Source organism: Struthio camelus, chromosome 1 (assembly GCF_040807025.1).
Source record: "Struthio camelus isolate bStrCam1 chromosome 1, bStrCam1.hap1, whole genome shotgun sequence".
Classification (NCBI taxonomy): Eukaryota; Metazoa; Chordata; class Aves; order Struthioniformes; family Struthionidae; genus Struthio; species Struthio camelus.
Window position 1 is genome coordinate 107626795 of NC_090942.1, and position 23871 is coordinate 107650665.

At 37.2% G+C, this 23871-nt stretch overlaps 1 protein-coding gene across 4 annotated transcripts in view; it reads right to left on the reverse strand.

Moving 5' to 3' along the window:
* The window catches only part of CADM2 (cell adhesion molecule 2), a 688964-nt gene that overhangs the window by 44453 nt on the left and 620640 nt on the right, over positions 1 to 23871 (reverse strand). For all 4 annotated transcript variants that reach the window (XM_068910540.1, XM_068910560.1, XM_068910555.1 and 1 more), the window contains one exon: positions 18938 to 19116. In XM_068910540.1, the coding sequence (XP_068766641.1) occupies positions 18938 to 19116 (179 nt within the window). The remainder of the gene's footprint in view (positions 1 to 18937; positions 19117 to 23871) is intronic.

Below are 23871 nucleotides of genomic sequence, written 5' to 3' on the forward strand. Positions count from 1 at the left end.
TGATTGTGAGTAAACCTTTCCACACTAACTGCAGGGAAAATACTTCTGAAGGCATTCAATGCTATTCAATGCATCGAGAGAGTAAAAATCTGACCCATGATATGTCTTCCCTCGCTGTAGAAAGAAATGCAATTGGTCTCTGAGTGCCATCAATTCTGACTAAAATCAATGGAAACAAAAGCAGCTCACCACTTTACAGTATCAGGCCCTATACAAGACATTCACATCCAGGGTCCTTGAGTTGAGCATTTCGTAATTATTCTCTTAAGACTTCAACTAAACATCCTTACCTTATTTTCATGCTGGATGACAAATTGTTTTGCCATTTAAAAAGTCTCCCTGTCATTCCCTCAGTTAACATCCATGAGTCACACACAATTTTCTGTATTCCTCTGCTTTTGATAAACATCACCATTATTCTCTCTAGAATCTGTACTTGTGGGATTTTCCACTTTGGAAGCCACCAGAAAACTGCATGAGATCTCTCTTTCATCTGTTCTATATTGATATTTACATCTGTTCCTCAGTACTATATATTCACAAGCCAGGAAAATTAAAACAGGCTTTTCAAATAAACCAGTGTAGCTACATTAATCATTAGAAAAAACTGTAACATTACCAGGAGCGTGTACCTGAGTGTAACTACCACGATAATTAAACAGAACTGAGTTTAACATGCATTAGAAATAAATGAACATGTTAAAAAGATACATGTCATAGGTACTGATCTATGCAATTGGATCTCATAAAGGGAAACTCCTTCTTAGACAATTATCTGATAAAAATGAAATCAAATGGAAGAAAAATGCTTATTTTGTAGGGATAGCAAAACCTTGTTTATTAGAAAAGCTGTAAAAATCAGTCTTGTACATAAAACCTAATTAATGTGACTTATGGTTCCCTTAGTTATCTATCTTAAATAAGTCATTTAGTTAAGACTATGCAATGGCAAGTTAATTGCCACTGGCAAATGCAGTTATGGTTTTATGGCAGTGTTTTTCATTCTATGAACACACTGTCTACCCAATTTGCCACATACTAGCTTAAATGAGTCACCAGGGAATTTAAGACTTCATTCCTTTCTGATTTCTCTTCTGGCTGAAATATTTTCATCAAGATTTCTCATTTCAGATGAAACCTACCCAGGAAACTGAGGCTGGTTGACAAGAACTAGGAGATACCTGTTTTTTAATACAGATGGGATAGATTCATCTTTTCTGATCACATTAAGAAAAATGAAAACCTTTGCAAAAATTAGTGTCCTGATCAAAGTCACAAACTCTGATGCCAAACATCAAAACGGCAGCTTGCCAGAAGCCTCAAAGTAAAATATGTTTGCAAAAGAAACATAAATACAAGCAACAGTCTTGACTTGTTTTTTTTCTTAACAGAGTAAGGTGAAATTCAGCATGTAAATGACTGCAGTTGGTCTGCTCTGCTGCTAGCATTGTAATTACTTCTTCTCAACAACTAAAGGACAGGCTAGCAATCAGGAATCAGCCTGAAGAGCATTTCATTGCCCAAGCAATACCCATTTAGGTTCAAGGCTTTGCATAGCAGACTCTCTTCTTTTAACGATAACATAAAGGCAATATATGTTTAGTAACAAAAAACCTAACAGCTCTACCTACAGACAACACATTTTAGAACTCCTGGACCATATTGCTTCTTTAAACCCCATTTTGCACAGCTCAAATCTAGATATAGACTGATGTTTAGAAAAGCATCCAAGTCCCACATTCAATGAACTTACGCATATAGGACCCCTAGTCTTACTGCTTGACTGTCTGTCACACAAAGCTCCTCATCAGTTCTTCCAAGAAGATTTATGAATTCTTGCAAATACTTTTCTCATCTTTCCTTGAAAATGCTTTTGGATAAGAGAATACAAAATATGGGATTCAAAGGAAAGAAAAATTGAGTACAGTGCACCTCATGCTCTCATCATTTATTGAAATGAAGCAAGTTGTAGGAGGTAAGTGGGTTTGCTAGTTCCAAAAATCAGATAGGTTGCAAGTATAACTGATATCAACAATACAGGCTTCTGATTAAGTCATGAATCACACTCAGCGTTGTTTGAAGAAGTGCTGTTTCATTTATGTGCCAGAAAAGGGATTTACTATTTGATTGTTTCTAGTCCAGTAGAACCTTGTTGTCCTTGTTTTTACGTTGGGGTACATCTGTATTATGTCACTACAGAAGCACACATTAGGTCATCCTGAGCTTCCTAACAAAAGCTGCAAAGAAGCACACTATCAGAGATTGTTTCTGTCCCCTTTCTTAGCTCTCCATCAACAAGTATCCTAATAGAATAGATTTAAAGCTTTCTGTCCATCGAATCTGTTTGAATGAAATTTAATTCCATTTTTTGGCCTTGGAACTTCTGAATCAAGTTGTACAGAATGTGCTCTTGTTCAGACAAAAATAAATCTTTGTTTATAATACCACGGATCATTATGACCAAGAGATCTCATTGAGTGGGTCTTTTTAATTCAAGTACCCATACCCAAATCAATGTACCAGATCACTGTTTCGTTAATATTAAAAGTATTTAACTGTAGTGTCTTGCCGAGCAGAAAATAGCCACATTTTGTAACTGGGGACCCTAACAAGATAGAAAAGCCATGCACAGAGATTCAGAAGTCTAGCAGTAAAGGTTACCATTAATTTTGAAATCCCACTCCTAAAATGAATATTTGTTGACAAATAGGTACTCAGTCAAAAATTTAGTAATTATATTACTAATATAATTACTAAATTTCATCACCAGGTTACCTCTAAAATATAAACAATTCACAGACCACAGATTGTTTCCATAAAGGTTCTTCGAAATAGAAAAAGGGTTAGACTTCACATCTAGGAGAGTTACTGACCCTAGTCCCTGTTGCTTCAGTTCATGCATGCTCCTAAGATAATACATCTAAAACACGAGCTGGATTTTCAATGGAAGAGGTGAACTTCTAATCTGTCTCTAGTGGCACAGAGGGGTTTGAGACAAGCTGCAATCACTCAGTAAAGAAATCCCTTTCAAGTAAGGACCTGCAGTAATGTCATGGATCAGTAGATGAAGAGGAAAATGTGGTGAAGGTTTTAGAAAGGTGTTCTCCATGAGCCACCATGGTATGCTAGCATGCCATTAAGCTAGCATTAGCACTAGCAATTCGAAGGCAGAGAGCAGGTAATTTGCTGGTTGCTGGCGCGCAAACAGTGGTAAGAGAAGGAGCATGTAATGCTTGGCTTGTTCTGGAGGCTGCTCTTCAAGAGAAGTATAGATGTAGTCTGTATATTCGTGGCAGGACAGAGAGTTGTGCAAGATCAGCTCAAAACACTGCCAGGCCCTGCCCAGCCATGATTTTCTATTTACCTCTCCTTCTTTCCTGAATTGATACCACATTCTTCCTATGAAGGCAGAAGTCATTCATCCATTTAAGTGCAGGGAACTTGGCCAAATTACTCTCACTGCAGATTTGGCCCTAAGCATTTTTACTTTCCATTTCCAAAGAAATGAGAAATGGTTCTATTTGGTTTAGCAGATTTATGTGAAAGATAGATCTGACCTATTGAAAATATTTGACTTGTTTGGTAAAAACACAACTGATACTCTGAAATGACTGAGCACAATTCAGGCAACAATGGCTGCTGTTGATAAAAATGTAAAGGCTTTTGTTTCAAGCTTGACAAAGGCTGACAGAAAAATTAAAGGACAAAGTGATAATGATGGATGGTCCTTGCTGTATTTTTACTGAGAATGAAAAAAATTTTAAGTGGTAAACTGAACTGAGTGATGACCTACCTGGGAAATAATCTCACTACCCTCTGCAAAATTTAATCAGAGTCTGTGATAGGTAGCGCTAAATAATTTAGCAAGGTTTTAAATTCAAAGGGAGCTGCATTTAGTGTTGCTCCCAGAAACCGGGATTGAACAAAGAGATCATTCAGCTTGAATATCATGTGCCAATAGCTCCTTAGCTCTTAAAAGCCTCATGGACACGAGGGCATAGGTTTTTTTTTTTTTTTTTTAACTAACTGATTCAGATTTTTGAAACTCTGAAACAGCAATTATTTGCTTGACATTTTTACTAGAAAACCAGTTGTAATTAAAAATATCCAAAACCTTTCAACAGAAACCTCATGCAGGTCCAGAGCCCAAGTTGAAACAATTAAAGTAGAGACTAACAGTAGATGAGTTCATAACACGAAATATACACTTGGGCTAAAATGGCTAGACAGTTTAGAAAGAAAATAAAATAGATTCGCACAGTCCCATGATTCCAAGATACTTCATGGGCCTCTAGGTGATACTAAATGTTGGAAGATGCGGGAGCCCGTTAAGTTTTGATTAAATGTAGTTAGAGATAATAGAGATACTAGGATTTTGCTCTCATTGCTTTTTTCTCTTAAGTCAGGAATTGGGAAGAACAGTATTTCTCTCTCTTCTTCTAGAAAGCTTGATAAGACGTTTTTCCTAATTTGAAAGCAGTAAGTTTCAGTAGCAAATGAAGGTGGACAAAGTATTACAAAATTAAAGCAAAAAATACAATGTCTCCCTCTTCTGTTTTAAAATCAACAAACATAAAATTGCTACCTACACAATTCACATCTCTGGCCCAAACTCTACCCTTAGAAAGCTAAGAATATAACTGCAAAGGACCAAATCCATTTCAATAACAGTATTGTGGACTAGCAGCATGATATCACCCCAAATCACTTAAAACTTCACCATTTAAAGTGAGAATCATTACAGTAAGCTTTGTAACACATGCAAGAGTGTGAAACAAAAAAATACAATGAATATAAGAAAAGGAGGTGTAATAGGAGGATATTTCCAATTACGCCATATCATTTGACATTTAAATACAACAAAGTTAACTGCCCATAACAATTTTGAAATAATTGACTCTCTCTCTTATTTTGAGCATCACAGCAATAGTAGGACTCACAAAAAATCCTGCTGTATTGGAAGGATGATTTTCCATCAATAAAGCCAGGACAAGCACAGGACAGGCATGTAAGCTGTCAGAGAAAAAGGAGCCATGGCTCCCAGGCAGGTGACCACAGTGGAGCATTGGGAAGGCAGTGCCTTCATGTGGTAGGAGGGACAGGGGAAGGGAGGACAAGTTGTTGCACCTGAGAGCAACAACCAGCTCCACGACCTCCCTCCATCCCCAGGTTTGGCTGCGCGGGCTCAGGCCAGCTCCAACATGGTGCTGCCGAGCTAGGTCAGATGGCCGGGGAGAGCAGGGAGGCCAAGTGCCAGGAGCAGTGTCTCTGGTCTGCTGCCCTCGGGCTGCCTTTCAGCCCCATCCCATCCTGCCCCAGAGGCTGAGCATGCAGCAGTGCCTGGTGCTGGCCAGGCTGTGGTCAGCCCTGGTCACCATCCCCAGCCCAGTCCAGCTTGCCTCGCTGGGGGCTGCAAGACAAGGCTGAGGAGGGTGCACCATGTGGCCCTGCCACCCGCCGTGGCACTCGCTCCTGCTGCGCCAGACAAAAGTAAACGTGCAACTGTTGAAACTTGAGGGTCATGTTTTGTCAAGGTTCTACCAAAGTCCAAAATCGAATGAAAATCATCACCCCAGTGACACAGCAGCACGCAGCTCTCCAGCTGCGAGCCGCGAGGTCCCCCCTGTGCTCAGGGTAGGCCTGGGAGTACCCCTGCGCTTGGCAGGCAGCTGCCCCTGAGCCAGGCGGGGGAGCAGCCTCCCTCCCCACCTCCTCGAGAGGGGCTCTTAGAGGACAGCTGCCGATAACCTTTACGTGAAAAAAGGTCTAGTCACTGCTGAAGTTTGTTAAAGGACACCTGTTCTCCCAGGACATCCTTTTCCTCAGGACGTGTAGATAAAACCCACCTCTCCTGTCTTCCACCAGCACTCCGGTGAGCTGGGCATGCCAAGCGGGGAGCACCGGCCACCTTTGCTGCTGAAACCGCTCCACTGCACACAGCAGAACTGGGGATTTACTAGGCACCAGGTCTGCGCATTTTACAACACTCAGCAGTACTTGCTGAAAGCCAAACAGGAGCAGAAGACACACAAAAAAGCATTTTTCAGTTGTGTCTGCCTAGAAAATTAGAAAAACATGACCTTTCTCCGCAGCACAGACGCTGCCACAAGTACGGCTTTGTCACCTGGAGCCTAGAGTACTTCGCTGCACGCACAGCTGGTGGAGCTGCACATGGGGACCACGGGAAAACTGAATCAAGTGTTTCACAGGAAAGCATCTAACATCAGCATTTAAGGATTGCACTAGTGCCTGATAATTTTTAAAATGCTGGATTTGACCTTTGATGCCACCAGTGCTTACTTCAAGGATCATTTTGCTCCCCTCGCCACTCCATCGAATCTGCGATTAGCAAAAGCCCTCTAGCTGTAGCTCCACGAGAAAAAAAAGGGAAAACTGCAACGCAGGCACTTAGGTGCTGAAACACACTCCCTTGTTCTTGTCTGTCAGACTCATATTTGTCACCATTCTGGTCATTTGAAAAAGTTCACTATTCTTGCTTTTAGTGAAGCAGAATAATAGGTGACATCATGTAGAATCTTGCAGTATACTCAGCTACTGCTGTTCAGTTTCAGTGGGTTGATCATACACATTACAACACTGTATCAGAGAAAACTGATGGGTTATACGTCAATATTTCTTAATTTCTAAGTGTGCATAAAACCTAAAAATAAGTGTGCAAATAGCATTAAAGGCATAAATTCGACAAGATAATAACTTACTCTGATGATTAGATATTGAAGATTAATTCAAGGAAAATCTAAACTCTTGAGTAGACAAATTCTTTAATACTAAAGAATCTGTTTTCACATGCTCTCAGTTTTACTTTATTAATGGTTATTAGCACAAAATGTACCTTAAGGACAAATCAAGACTGGCATTCAATAGAAAAATTAATTTTCTATGTTTTGGAGCCATACGAACGTAACACTTGGATTACTCCAAATTTATATCCTAAGACCTATCTTTCTCCCAAAGTTACCCTAACTTTTGCAAGTAGTTGAGAAAAATAAGCTTTCCTATTTAATAGCCATAATATTAATAATGCCTATTGCTTTCTTTAAGGGAGGTATTCTATCCTGAATAAAATTTCATTTTTCTAATTGAAGTAGTTACAAATACTGCACTGAAAACCACTGAAACTTGCACGACAGAAGTTAAGTAAATTTTACAGAGCATGCAATAGGCTAAGAAAAAGAATTTTGTAATTCAATATTCTAAATAAGTTCAGTTTTAAAGCATTTTCTGAGACTCTAGTCTCAAACAATCAAACAGCTTTACTTATAAAAAGGCATCTATAACTTGAGTTACACATATCTTGATTTTGTTCAGAACTCTATGTTAACAAATATATATGGAGTAAAGGATAGATCTCTGCCTTGAGGTTCTACTACATCAATATGCAGACAATACAGACCAAATTTTAGGAAAAAGGAACTAGCATCGTTCTCATTTCACAGCTGGGAAAATGAAGTACAGAAGTATTAAGTGCAATGCCTTATATTGTACAGACCTCTGAGCCTGACAGGGGAGTTCAGAACAGATCTGCTGACTCCCACTATAATCCTCCACTAAAAACAAACAAAAAAAACACAAAAGAAAAAATCTCTTAAAATTGTATGTAGAAAAGCAAGTGTCCTTATACCTCAAGTGCCAATTGCACTGTATTCAAGACAAAGTGTTACCATAAAAGCCACCAAATGTCTTAAACGAATAAAGCCAGTGCCATTTGTCCCAGAAGTACTGCATTCTGTCATTATTAATATAGTATTCTAGGCCCATTGCCACTGCATAAAAGTCACATTAAAGCTGTGATGTTTGGTTTTATTCTTTTTAAGTAAACAGACAAGTCACATTTCCTTGTATCTTGAAGCCATAAAATAGAAGTATTGAAAATTAAATGAAATAAAGTCCTAGTAGCTGGCCCTTGAAATCCCGTAAGAAAAAGCTAATGTACAACACAAATTCAGACACCAGCAGCCTTGAAAAAAGATGAGAGCTTTTTCAGAATGACACTGGACTCTTTCTGTGCAAAAAAATTTAAAAAACTCAGGTAAACTTGCACTAGGAGGAAGAAAGAGGCCAAAGAGAATTTTCTAAAATTCCCTCTTAGGGAGACAAGTACTGAACCTGAATGGAGGTAAACGGATTGCTGATCTCTATTTTATTGTGGTTGCTGCTACCATTTCTCAGAGAAACTCAGGACAAACCACAGAAATTGCTTAATCAACTCAAAATACACTACAATAATTTTGAGGTTAGTAAAAAAAGATTACAGACCATGTTATTTTGAATTACTTTTTTTGGAAATAAAATCAGAGGGGTTCAACATTAATCTGAAAAGCTTTATCACAGTAGGATGGTTGTATCCCACTGAAAATCACCTTGGGCAAGTTAATGCCACCTTGGAAACCTAAAATATAGCTTACTGCACTTCTTCGTTACTCTGTCTTTGACAAATAAACTTAATTCTCAAAAACATATCAGCAGAATACACTACCTGAGAAGACAAGGCCCTACCTATTTAGCTATCAATTTTTTATGCTCTGTCTTTTTTGGTTCAAAAGAGTTTTATATATTATATATATACATATATATATATATCTCTATTCCCCAATGCCACTTTGGCTTTGTACAACACAATATTGTGAATGGTGGGACACATGCAATATAGTCAAGGTTGTAAGCTTTCCTTCAAGCAGGCAGACATTAGGTAACTTTACTACTAAGTAACCAAATACCGCAGTTAACCAAAAGTACCTGTCATGAGGAAAGCTTGGCTACATTTGCAAATTTTTTAAAACAACATGGTGCACAAAGCACTGCAATGAGATTTCAGCTTCTGCTTGTGAATGATGATAGCCATCCAGAGCTCTCAATCAAGTGGCAAACTAGCCCTTCAACATGTCAGCCTCCTTCATCTCCTCCCTGCCTCCCACTGAGCAAGGATTTAGGAAACCTGCAGAAAATACAAAAAAACAGAAACCACAGGAGGGAAAAACAATTTCACCACTACAATGATCCACAGCAACACCTAAAAAAAAAAATGTCAACCCACTTGTAGAGTTTTCCCTGATAAACTTTTTCTGTCCTTTTCCCATTCTTCGGTTCCATCTCTTCTTCACTTGCCATGAAAATGAATATGGGTATTTTCAACTGAAAGCTATACCCTCTTGCAGGCACAAAATTACCAGGCAAGAGCAAATCTTCTCTTCAAGGATGTATTTGGTGAGTAAGCAAGCTGTGAAGATGCCAGCAGAAGAAAAGTAAAGGAAACGTGGATAAGAATACAAAGCAGATAAAGAAAAAGGAAATAAGAACATTAGTTCTTCTGTCTGCAGGCCTTCTAATAAAAAAAAAGTAATCGTGATTGAAAATTGTTTGGATCATTCATCTCACAAATTACATGTCTCTTTACACCGTAAGATTAATTCTGGTAGTATTAGTAGATATCAGGAAATCTGTTTAGAGGCGTAGGCCTGCCAGGTAAGTTTCCTCAAAAGCTGTTATAGCTTTCTTTACATTAGTGAGGTAGTTGCACTCTTTTGAAAGAAGTTAACATATTGTGAGAGATCCGCATATAAGCACTGTGTGATCCCGCCAACATTAGCATCCTTGATTGATTCACACTCATCCTTGAAAGAAATACTTTCTTCTCCTACAACCTGAGGATGGTTTTCGACATATACCCTTATTATCATCTCCTGGCTAGTTTTTGCTGTCTCTTCCCCTTCCCATGGGAGCTATATAGAAAGAGCAATGCAATGTGCTTTCCTGAAAACTGTGAAAAATGTTGTGAATCCTTGAGACAAAGTCAAAGCAATTCAGAGTAACAGGAGGCAGGAAGATCCAATGCAGAAGGATTATAATACAATTTAGCAATAATAAAATGCGACTTTAATTATAAAGGAAAGAGAATTTTACTAGGTCAAAAATGCAAGCAGAGAGAATGAGAAAAAACAGTTTGTGGTTATAAGTTAGAAGGTTTCCTTTTGCGAAAAGGGGATTCACACGCTTTGGGTTCCACCACAAATTTAGACTGAGTTTATGCTGAGAAAAAAGATGTTACACAATGAATTTTAAATTTTATTCAGAGAAACTTAGTTTGTCATTTTCACCAGCTTTTTAGTTGGAAGAATACTGAAAATCAGGAAGGAAAAAAAAAACTTGTTTACTTTAACCGAGAAATATTAATAGAATTTTTTTTGCCTTTAATATAATATACAAATGCAACCTAAGATACACTTCAGAAAAAGTTTACAGTCATTGGGTATTAAAATTATCTTCATATGTTGTCAAAAACCTTAGATATTAAACTCCTTGTAGCTCTCTAACAAAGGTGAGTAAGTTTTACAGAAGCTTTCCTTACTTCCCTAGATTCAAGCTGCGGTACGCAATTTCCCAAAAGCAATAATATCTCTCTCCATTTGCTCAGAACCCATGATTTGTGTGACTTTCCCAAACATCATAATCCCAGCTGGAACAAAACATGGTACTGATGTATCACCATGCTAGCATTCTCAACTGACATTGTAAGTATTATCACTACACAGCATATCATTTTCCTTTTGTCAATCGAGTCAAAAGCTGAACAACCTATTCTCATAAGAAAGTTAAATTACAGATGCACCATATGAAAATGGTAGAGACAGGAGATCCTCATCTGCGTTCTATGTAGCACCTAATGGTGCAGGAAGGCTTTCAATTTAGAAAATTACTAAGTAACTTTTATAATTTCTTTATGGTTTATTTTTGTGAGTAATAAATGATCTTGATGGAAATAAAAGATCATTAGCAACCGTTAGACTTTAACTTCTTCATCAATCTCAAGTGCAATTATTCTATAATAGCCATATTTACTTCATGAATCATTATCTTCCCCTCTTCAATAAATTCAATTTTTAACATATATAGATTACATATGGTATTCCTAGACATGAAATTTTGCAGTCTAACCCCTCACCCAGAAAAACTCTATTCAGGTAAAGTTCAAGAGTATTAGAGGTAAGCAATGAAGAAGATTGAAGTCCAGAAAATTTAGATTGCACGCTGTGCTACCACAGCAAATCAGAGTGACAACAAACGAAACAGTACTATTTAAGAAATACACCTCTCTGAGAATCAATTAAAATTTTCTTCAAAAGAGTAACAGCAATACATCTAGTATATCTAGTTCTAAAGGTACTCTATTGAAGATTCTCTTCCCATATACAAACATCCAAACTATTAATTTTATGCAATTATTGTGTGTGGAGAGAAAGCCTCATTATAATTTAAAACTAACATGCAATCTTTTCCTTTTCAGAAATCACACAGGGAGTCCAAATCAAGAACTATTGCATTAGCCTATTATACATGTACATAGAAAATGAAATATTTTCAAGTGTTGGGTGTTATTAACGACATTACCCAAAGCTACAGGTTTTTAGATTAAGTACATTGCTAACTTACATTCAAATATAAATGATTTATATGTGTTAGAAACCACAGTTAACAACTGGAGCTGGAGAGAGCTTTTGCTGCCTCCATCAGGAAAAATAATAAATTTTAAAAAGGACAAATTCAGATTCAGGTCAACTGAAATACTCTGTGAATTCATTAATTTCAATGAGTACTCCAGTTTGCAAAAAAAAAAATCCCCAAAAAACAAAAACAATAATTTTTTTCTTTTGGATATTACCTAATAAAATCATCTATTTTAAAAGCTGTCTTTCATAAAATATAATATATTCTAATATAAAAATATAAAAGTGTTAAAAAGATTCACCAAAAGCGTTATTGTGGTTTGGAATGCTATTTCTTTGACCTTTAGAAAATAATTTTGAGGTCATCTAAAAAAAATTCTTGTATCTTATTTTTCTAAAGTTGCTCTAAATGAAGAAATATCCATTCATACAGCTCAATTATAGACCTTACTATGTGAGTATTTATCAACAGAAAGCAATTTAAAAATAGCTGCTTTGCTAGTGTTTGGGGATAATAGCTGGACAATTCATCCATAAAATTAAGCCAACAATTCCACTATAAGTTTCTTGACAGACTTCTCATACTTAGAAGCATCAACTAAACATTATTTTTCTTTAGTCCAATAATACAAACTGTATTACAGAATGATTTCTTAATTCATCTGATTGTGCAGCATTCACACAAAACTCCGGGTCACCTGTTTTAGTGCAATCTAGGGTCCTCTGGAGAAGTGAATTTAATACTGATAGTGACAATGATTCAATACTCTGCTGCTGATATATATGCAATATATAAACTTCACTTTGTGTTTATAAATGCCATCCTTTAATGTGCGGTTTACTGAGTTACTTTCTTCAGCCTGCAACACTGAAACCTTACGCTTCCATGACTGAGCTTTTGCAAGAGAGCTGTCCAACTGTTGTGGGTGTCAAAAGATGTGCAGATGAAAAAAAAATCTCTCTTCCTGGTAAAGTTACTACGCATGAGTGTGTGCATGCATGCGTGTGTGTGTGTGTCTATGCGTGCGCATGTGTGTGTCCATATAGGAGAAGGAAGAATCTATTCAGGGTGCAAAGGAATCTTGTCTTCACATTTTTGGGAAGTGGAAATTCTTCAAGAGCACTTATTTATTTATTTATCAGATATTTATTTATCAGATTCCTCTGTCAGTGAGTTGTCTTCTGCACTCTTTTTTTTTCTTTATTTTTCATGAGATGGGAACAAGAGAGACTTTTCTTTTTACCTCTGTTTTAAGGAGTCAAAACCGAGACACTCTCTTTCCTTTAATTCAAAAAAAAAATCTCAAAACTGAAAAGGACATATACATACATGTACATGATTTCAAATAAAGACCTACACAGTCTTCTAAGCCTCATATTCATGATATGTCTTGATTGCTGTGGGAGCAAAGTTGCTTTTATATTAAAAACACCCTGTAATGTGGCTTTACAGAGAAAGAGTTTATTGTTCCACAACGTCACTGATCTGCTCAGTTCTAGCACTCTTTTCAGAAGCCCAAGCTTTATTCAGTCAAAGGGTAGGATTTTCCCACAGGCGAGGAAACTCTTATCTCTGAGACATGTCTGTAAATGAGATGTTTCGTTTCAGGAACTGTAACGCAGGCAACTTTAGAAACTGTCCAACCATCTCAATGTCTAAGATCTTACTCAACACCAAAATAGAGGGCAACTAGATTATTGCTGAGCCTGCTGCTCCGTATGGAAGTCTCTCCTTCCTTTGTTTCCTTCCTGCCTCCTCCTGCTTCAGTGCAATGATATTTCGTCTGCAGTTTTGAGGAAATGGTCCTAAGGAAAAGGTGTCCAAAAACAGTGCACAGATTTATTAAGGCCTAGAGAGAAAATATTTGCAAACCTGGAGGACTATTGCTCACCTGGTAAGCTTGGTTTCCAAAGAAAAGGTAAAAATTGTACCTTGTTAGTTTTATTTCAAATCACTCTTCTTTTCAATTTTACTTTCATTGTGTGAGAGATATGTACAACTGAGTTACAGGAATAAGGGAATGAGAGGGGCTCCTAGGAGGACTTCACAATAGAAATTAAATATGATTAGAAGTATGATAACGGGCAAATGGACAGACAAAAATAAAGGAGCTTACAGCAGATAAAGGTAAGAGGGTTTGCTTGATTTTAGGTGTGTCTTAGATTCCGCAGAGTTTCTACTAATTTAAAAAGAAAACTAAATATAAGAAGTTTATGGTGCCAAAATTATGGCTGGCCACAGAAGGTGACCCTGTATAAAAGTGTTTGGAGGTAGAAGTTAGAAAGTTATGATGCCTGAAGCAAACTGGGCCCAGAGCTGTTTCAGATATTGAGAACAGCCAATCACAGAGAACTACAAGTAGAACAATAATGAGGAAAAAGACGAAAAAGAGACCATGAGAAAAGGAACGTCAATGAATACAAGGGATTGGAATCTAGGAAATGCAAAAAGAGTGCAAGATCATGATAATTAGTGAGAAATGTCAGCGTGACAGCAAGGTGGAAATACTCAATAATCTAGTGAAGGGGAACAGCACGAAAATACAAGTGACTTTCACTACAATGCAGTGGTCAGACTGGAAAATGGCAAAATAAAGGTGGAAATGAGAATAATATGGTGATAAGACCAGCTATGGGACTTAGCAGAGGATATAAGCCAGTGGCCTACATGACAGACTTATCTGTAATAGGAGATGTACTGAGATTTGAAGGAAGTTATGGAAGTGATGGTGAGAGGAATGAAAGAATGCCATCAGAACGCAGAACTGAACAGTCACCACAGTGGGATTTTCAATACTTAAGCACAAACAGCAAGAGAGGCCAAATAGATTGGAAAGTTGAGAAGTGAAAAGATCAGGCAATAGGTTTAAACAAACAAAAGAGAATACTTTTCCCTCAAAGCACATAATTCAATTCAGAAACTTGTTGCCACAGGCTATTGTGAAAGCTAAGATGATAAATATTTTTGAAAAGAAAAGGGACAGGGCAAACACATGGAAGACACCACGGTCCAAAGGCAAGCCTCGGAAGTCTCAGTGCGACCCTTGATCTGATATGTTGAGGGGACCTTATATTTAAAGTTACATTTCAAAATATTAATGAGGATATAACCCAGTCATTGAGTACCTTTTGTTTGCAAAGAAATAGCCTGTCCAAGAAAAAATACAAAATATTCGAGAGACTGACATAAAGGGAAAGTGTTAAACCACCTTTTATTTTCCAGAGATTTTGAATTACTCGCTCAATCTCTTCCTACTGTAATACAATTCTGGCAGCAAGAACTGCTTTGACCACAAACAGTGTCTGATTCGTGTTAATTACCATATTGCTTTGGTAGATAATTGATACATGACAGATCGCTGTTCTGACTATTTCCTTTAATTGAATGCATGGCTTTAAATTGGCAAATATTTCACCAAGGTTACTTTATTTCAAATAGGTCTGCAAATTATTAAATGCTGCTGCCTCCATTTAGAAGATCTTCCAATGCTATGGACTTCTGTCTCCCACTGAACATGATGATGAACTAAGTCTTCCGCAGTGACAGCCAGAAGTTATGAACCACAGTTACATACATAACAGCTGTGTCTTTAGTTTGATTATGATGGACCAGCTCCTTTCGCAACTCCAGCTAAATCAATGCAGTTATTACCTAAGCTTTGCAAGTAGAATCTATGTTCTTGGGTTGAGCATCATGAGTTTGACAGTAAGCTCTGTTTACTGATGATTAATGACTAGTATTTGGACAAAGGTAAACAAAATTCTTAATAAATTGAAAGAGAGTGAAAATTGCTTGGAGCTCCTTACCAAAGAAAGAGTGTAATATATCTAGCTGGAATGTGTACTTCTAAAGCACTGAGCTCGCCAATTAGAATACAGAAATGACAACAGCTACAGGCATTAAAGCTTGTGCCTTCGTTACTGCAACAGACAAATGTGTGAGCAAACTACATGTCTTGCCTTTGTACTGCTGCCTATAAACTCTGACTTTGTGCCCACCTTCCTGCTTCATGAAGTGCTTTCTTGACATTTATTATTAATAATAAATGCTAAGAAAAATGAAAGTAGCTGTTGTATTGATGCAGCAAAGCAGCACGAGCACATTTAATAGCCAATGCCTTTTACTTGATTTAAATATATTCACTTTCTCTGAAGTCAGATTTCTTTAATTACACTGCAAATCTAAAAAGACTTTTTATGTTATCAAATACTAATTATATTAGACAGATCGCCATGCATCTGCTTATAGCTATATTTATTTCAACTGCCATCACCTAACATCAAAATACTATTACCTCATCTTCACTTAAAGTGGAAAAAATTACCATTTTTCTGTATAATCTTATGTCTAGGTTGGCCCTGTTAAAGGCATCAGACACTCCTTGCTCTGTATAATTAATATGTATAAATACTTTGCTTACCCTGAATCTCTAATTATGATAAACTACATCTTTTCGTTCTTAGGCATGCTTCTCTCTATGCTACAGCTGTCTAAATCTGTTTTCATATTGAGGAAATTAGTAGATGGTGACCCACTGAGAAAGGGATCTCACAGGGGAAAAAAGGAATAGAAGTAAGGTGGAACTTTTACAATGGAAAATCTGCTGAAGTAAAGAGCAGGGAAGAAAAATGTAGAGAAAATCACAATAGGCATAAAAAAGAAAAGTTGTGACTCAAATTGCACTCCCTTCCAACTGTGTAGACAGCAGATATCTTCCATTGACATCCCTTGCCTTCCCATATAAGCTCACCTGGAAAAAGCATTATAGCTATAGTCTCTATCTACACTTTGGCATGCGATTACCATTCTTTCTCTCCATCCCTACAGCTTCTCAGGGCTCAGGAGCTCCTTAGAAGAACTATTAGCTGTTTGACCATCATGGAGCTGAACTTCCAGACTCAGTTAAGGGCAGTGGCTACTAGCAGTCAGGGCACTAATGCCTCACTTCTTTTAGTTTTGTTAGTTCACCTTTCTAGACCTTACTTCCTGCAATTCAAAGGAATCTCTGTGAAGACTCCCTCACAGACAGTCCTCCCCTCTCTTCTCCCACATCTTTACGAATGTGTCTCCCCTTATATTAAATCTGGCACATGTCTGTATTGCAAACCTAAGATTCAAGGTAAAAAGACATACTTATAGGATATATCGGCTGTTACAAAGAAGGAGGTCGATAAAATAGCATCAACACGTTAGGCATATGGGAAGGGATGAAAAATCAAGCAATGCTCCCAGATATATTAAGGAAGATATAGAAAAATATGTCCTCTATTAAATGGAGGAACGCATCTTCAGGAAATGGTGAAAAGTAGTTTTGCTAGCAAAAAAGAAGAGATGGAGTGCTAATAATGTACCATTTTTGGAGAATTAAGTTTCACTAGAGATATATGTGTGTGCAATGAACTACAGAAGGGATAAGACACTGCCTAAATTGATCTACATAACTAATTGTGTTACACTTGATAAAATGTGTCAATCTTTTCTGTACTTAAAACACTCAATAATCCTGATATGTAGTTAGTTAATAAGCTCTAAACAACATCACATACTCTGTCATAACTCTCTCATTGTTACAGAAATCTAGGAAGCACCTGACATTTATCTTCTGTGGTTCTAACACTAGCATTGCAGAAAAGCAATTAGGAAAAACTCCAGTATTCATAACAGTAAAGGTCAGCAATGTTCAAGCTAAACCTGATAACATGCTTAATATGCTACCAGACAGAGCAGAATGGCTTCTTGATAATGAATGATTTTACAGACTGCTATGAAGTTGTTGCAAGATAATCAGATCAATAGAGGACATGTCACCAAGTGAAAGACATATAGCAGATCATGAAATATTCTTTCGTAGCGGCATATAGTAAAGTCAGTACTGATGGAAAATTCACCATTATAAAAGGCCAAGTTTTCAAAAATTATCCCATAAATCAATGGGCAGAACACACAAACCACCGCAGTTTCAACATTTGGTAAGCATCGAAGACCATTTCTCGATCGAAAGGAGTGCGTTTTGTGCATGCAGCCAACAACCAATACAACTGTGCCACTGGGATTTAAAAGGATTTTTTTCATTTTCTTTTTTTGTAGTAATCAATGTAAGTAGAGGTTAGGGGGTTTAGCTTTTGTATTTGTCTTTCTTTAATACTGAAATACTCACACAGCACTACAGGCTCCTGTAAAGACCTCCTCATTACTTGTGTCACTAATCTTATGCAAACTAATGGTGAACTTTAAGAGAAGGAAAAGTAATCTAAGGGGTTCTTTTGATAAATTACAGTTCAACAACAGCACCAAAAATAACTAATTACTGAAAGCTGAAAGAAGCATTTATTAGAAATTAATTGCCAAATACCTAAAGGTAGGCTAAATCTTTAGAGAAAATGCTGTCAAGAGCTTGCAAACACCAAAGAAACGCACATTTGTTACACTCGAATTCATTATACGAATGGAATACAATCTACATGCTTTTAATTTCTATTTACAGACTACCACTTGCATTAGATTGTTTCATTTTATTTTGTCATAGTTATAAAACATTACATTTGTACAAAACCTAGAAAAAAAGTATTTAGATGGAAGTAAAATTGAGCTTTCATCTCTAAATTCCCTTAGGTTCAAATTCAAACTATAGAATTCCATTAATTATCACATACACATCTGTGATAACAGAACATTTTATTTTGAGACTGCTAGATCCATATTGCAATACTTTGGTAAAGGCAAATGCAAATTTTGTATTATGGCCTCTCCCATACCTGAGTTATATCAAACGATTTCATGATTAATATAAAAGCTCTTATTCTTTAACTGTGACATATCTTGTTACCTAATTAATTAAGCAGAGCAAATCAATTGTAATTCAATGTGAACCTTCCTGTTTTTCCGTTTTATTAGAAGTATCATGAATTTAAGTCACTACATATTCTTGAGGACTGATTGTAGCATTAAGCCAGATATTCCAAGGCATCTTTATGATCATCAGCTAACTTGTAAAACTGAAATTGCTCAGTAACAGGTTATAACTTGTTTGGAAAAAAAGTACCTGATATCCTATCTTTACCAGTCTATAAAAAACAAAACAAAAAGCCTAAGAAAAAGGTATTTTGCTATTTGCCTTCATATATCCTTTTGTAACCAGCTATATCTGAGCAGTATGTGCCTGAGGCAATTATTTACATACAACAGTACCCAATATACTGAGAAATATTTTTCCAGGTGTTAACTTAGCAAGAAGTTCACAATATAAAATAATTTATTTTGTAAAATATGTATGAATAGAGGTATGCCAATAAAAGGAAGTAAACATATTTCCCATAACTAGATGGTTAAGTAGATGATAGCATCAATAAAAGTGCAATTACACTTTCCGCTTTTTTTTGGCTATTCTTCCACTTGAGCATAAACAATTGCTTTACTTGCTTGAAATGCTACATATGCATAATATGCAACAAAAAATTAAAGAAAAGGTACTCACCATGTACTATCAGGACATATTCTGTGCTATTTCGGCCAATAGGATTTTTTGCTTCGCATCGGTACGTGCCATTGTCCGTTTTGTTAAGAAAACTGATGCTTAAGACCCTGCCATTGACAACCATTCTTTCTGGATCTGGTAGCTCTCCACCATCTTTTGTCCACAATACTGGTTCTGGCCTGCCGGATCCAAAGCAATACATGTAAACAGATTTGTGAAACACATATTGCAAGGTATACATTAGAAGCTGCAACCTTATAAACTTATGAATAATATCGTACTATCAATGAATACTCACTGATCATTTGAGTTACTGGCTATAATGAGCTAGCACTATTACAACCTTGCCACTTAGTATCAGATCAGAACTATTAAAGAAAGTGAAGAAATAAGAAGGAAAAAAAAAGCAGAAAAGAAAACAGAACGGTACTGCATTAAGCCAAGGTCTTCCTTAAATTAAAAACATGTGCTAGCAAGGCTTGACCGTATGCAGTTTGGCAAGTTATTTGGCAGGACTATGTTCAGCAAGCTACGTAGAAACAGCTTTTGTTTGTGTGATGAGCAACACGATCCAACGTGGTAGACAGGCATCTGAAATCATGCAGGCTGAGGTAGATGCAAGTGGTTTGTAAATGGATTCTTCAATTATTTAGGCTGTTAACATTCACACAAGTGCCTGTATACATTCTGTGTGTGCTTCCTGAACCAGGCATATCAATCTCAAAGCAGCACATCTTACACACAGTCTAAATTTGTTTCTGTTGCTGCATTTTGTCATAGCACATCCCTTTCTCTACCCTTTCTTCTTCCTCCCTCAAATAATTGCTTGTTCCATGTGTCACCACAAGCAATAGGAGATTTGACTCAAAATCCTGGATTTTCTTTTCATGAAAGCTTTCCTCTTGTACATCATAAATTCACATCAGACAGGCCAAAGGGAAAGGACTGCCAGTGATAACCTCCTAGCCAAGCTAGGGACAAGGGAACCCACTGTCATGTAGATACCCTTGTATCCTCCCATGGGCAACTGATACTTAACTCTTTCCCAAAGATGCTCAAGAAGCTCCAGAGTTCACGGAATTTGTCTAACAGACAACAGGAAGCATTTATTACTTGTAGGTGGTCTTTACTTCTATGTTACAAGATCTACTTTTAAATTCACATGAGGAAAACCATGAAAAAGATAGGTCTGTGGTTATGAACGAAAAGTTGGGTTACTGAATCGTGAATATCTCATGAACAGATTGATGCCCGTAATTGCAGTCAACAGCAACTCTAGATTCGCACATTTTTGGTAGGAGAACGTTAGGCAAAGTATGCGGCTGTACGAATAAGTAATTAAAATATAAAAAGCTGTTATAAAATTAGCAGATGCCAAATTAGTCACTAGTCTTATTCAAGAAATATTTAATTTGATTAACCTATGCAGGTGCTTAAAGACTATTAAATAAAATGAGCTTTAGGAATAAGAATTAAACTTAAATATCTAAATAGAGATATTTTGCTAAATTGTGGCTTCATGCACAGAAAAATGTAGTCCTATTGACTGCAATGACATGATTTTCTTTTAAGTTGATACAGTACATCCAAACAAAGTGAAGTTTTCTGAAATCCACTTATTGCTATATACTTACTTATTTAGTAAAAGATCGTATGTTTCTCTTGAAAAGTACCAGAGATTTATACACATTTTAGTAATACTTGGATGGCACCTTGATAAATCAGTGAAGTTGCTACCTAGATTGGCTATTTTCTGGGGCTATGATATTTTAAAAGATCATATACTCAGGGAATGCCCCAACATTCACACATTTTAAGCCAAGAATTTAAAACCATGAATGTAATGGGCTTTATTTACACCTAACAGTAAACATGGCATAACATACTTCCTAAGTACACTTTCAAGAGCTGGGGCCTAAATATACATACACACACGCGCGCATGACCTTCCTTTCTGCCTAATTAAAACAAGGAAAATTGAGATTGCTGTTTTTCTATCTAGATGTCCATGCTGCTCGAGTACGTATTAGAAAAAAATGCCTTGCACAGGTCACAACATTAAGGTGTGATTTGCTTTGATTTAAGGTGGATGTGCTCAATTTTCTAGCAAACTCCTCATTGTTTCCAATGTGCTAGTTTACTGTGAATTTGTAATCCCAGGAGTGGAAACTCTGAAATGCTTATGCTAGAATATACACCATTCCTTTCATAAATAGTATGTTAAAGCAACTTCCATATAATGTTAATTTATGGAACTTACATTTCATTGAAATTAGAAGGCATATCCCAGGGGAAAACCCACAGGGTAACAAAAAACTATGAAATGGATGCTTCAATATAAATCATTCAGGGAGTTTTGCTGCATTTTAGTGTATCAACTGAAGTCATATGCAGAGTGGTTAGCTATGGCTGCAAACTGATAGTGGCAGAAAAACCACAGCTTAGAGAGGAGAAGCACATACTCTAGGTGTCAGAGCACTGTCAGGGAGCCTGTTAATTAACTGCTAATATTAAGCTAGTCTGCGCTGGCTTAGTGGCAATGCAAGAGCAATTCCTGGGCAGCTGGCCTATGGTCAACACATCACAGTGGCTGGGCACAGCTCTCACTCCATCTCACCATTCTCAGGCAGGATGGTGCCTAAAGCAGCAATTCTGTCACAGCCGCAAAATTAAATTTTGCCTGTGCTGCTGGGAAGCTTTGAGACACTCTGGTCTAAACAATTCATTAGTCAGGCAGAAGTGAGTTAAGAACATGAGACATGCTCCAGCATCCAGGCCAGCATGCTGCTGCTGACAGTGACAGCAACTACAGCAGCTGTTTAGGGAAAGCATGCGAGCACAGCAATATTCTGCTGTCCATTCCCCCTATACTCTGACCATATCCAAAATCGCCCTGTTAGGGATTTTAAAGGGTACCTCTCTTGTTCTCTTTAGGATCTATTTAGTATTTAGACCCATTGCCCATGAACTGCTCTAACCTCTTTTTGAAATCTGCTAGTACTGTCCGTCAAGCCAGCCTCCTGTGGCAATGAATTCTGGAAGTTCACTACCTACTGCACAAAAACATATTGATTATGATGTGTCTTACACTGATCTCCTAGTAGATGCAATGAATATTACAGAATATGGAAAGTAACAGTCACATGGATTATTACCTTATTATAAGTTATGATAGCCTTGTACTTGGGAGGTGGCTATCTACCTATCTACTTGCTTGGTTTGAATATGATACTTTCTGAGATTACTGAAAACAGAAAACAAATTCTCACAAAAAAGGGGGCGGGGGTTAACTAAATTTAAAGCATGTAGGCTACTCCCTGATAACTGCTTTTGTACCTTCTTTGTCAAAAGCACAGATGCAGCTGGAATGCTGATGGGGAAGCTTTCCTTCTCTGACACAAAGCACGTAGACCTATAAATTCCCTATAGTTTATCTTACTAGTAATGTTCATGGGTACATATATATACAGAGGTTCTTTCTCTTACTTTACATTTTGAAAGGGTTCTAGCTTAATTTTCGGATATTTAGCTTTATTTCAGATATTCTAAAATATCAGGCAGATAGGTACATGCCTAATACTGGATATATCACAGGATTTGAGCTTTTTTCAATATATTAAAGAACTGATAGGATGCTGTCCATTACTATGTGGACTGGAACTAACAGGGTATCTCTGTGCCTTGCACTTGTGATTACTCCAGGTTGAATCACACTTACCAGTTAAATTCCCATTTTGTCAGACACTCCTGAAAAACGTATTTCTTGGAGCACAATAGCTATAAAGTTGGAATGAGCACTGTGGCCACTAACGCAATTGCACAATACCACCTTCACACATTTCATGGCACAAACAAACTCATTGACCCACTCTCTCATAGCAGGAGCATGCTCCCTGCTAGTAACAACTGGGTCACCCAAAGGACAAATCTGTCCTCCCTTTCTCCCCAAAACCATCTTGGGGGAGAGGCGCTTTCCTATACCCCTGGTTTAATCCCAGTCCTGTGCATGTGCACGTGTGGAACTGAGCTGTGCTACCAAAGAGACCTCCATTTGGGCACAGAGAGGTAGTGCTAAGAGGAGCTGAAGCACTAAGATCCTGTTTTCCTCCCCTAACCACAGCTCTGCTCCTGGTTCTTAATTTGCTCCCAGTGTGACCTCATTTAAAACAAACAAATAAAAAAGAATAAAGGATGCTGAACTGAAGAAATCATTGCAAAGAGACAGTTCAAATGTGTTGTGAAACACAGCCCATGCTATTTCTTCGCCTAGTGAGCACTGCTTTTTACCAATTCTGCTTTGCATGCAAATGCTCCTCATGGCACTATTTAGGATTGCAATAAACTGCAAGAAGTCAAAGACACTAATCATGAGCAAATTAAAAATGGTCTAAACATGACCAATTACTGCTCTGCCTCTCTCAACCCCACCTCAGGAAGCCTGAACTCTATAATCGCTCTGAAGAACCTCTAAGTGGGCTCGGATTTTGCTATACTTTATGTTTAATCTTAATAAAAAGGCCAAGAGGCTTTCAGTAGCTGACCTGATTTTTGGTGTAAATAAAAGATTGTGTTAACTGTCTTTAACTTACTCTCAAAACTTCACACAAAAAGCAAGAGCTTTCGCTGTTCTAGACAAACTGAACTAAAACAGAAATGAGGACATTAAAACTCATGTCATGTTCCAGGGGTATTCAGGTATTCAGGCTTTATACTGTGGAATGAGAGTTTTCTTGCAAGTAAGTTAACAAGAATTTGTGAATAAAGAGGAATTATCTTATAATCCTGAAGCTAAGAAACCTTTTTCTTTCAAAATAATTCAGAGACAAAGCTGTGAGTGAACTGGAATGCATCCAAAAGAATGTGTTTTAAAGAACACAATGAAAGATTTGATTGGAAAAAAGGCTTAACTTTTAAATAAGTGTTTACATAACACA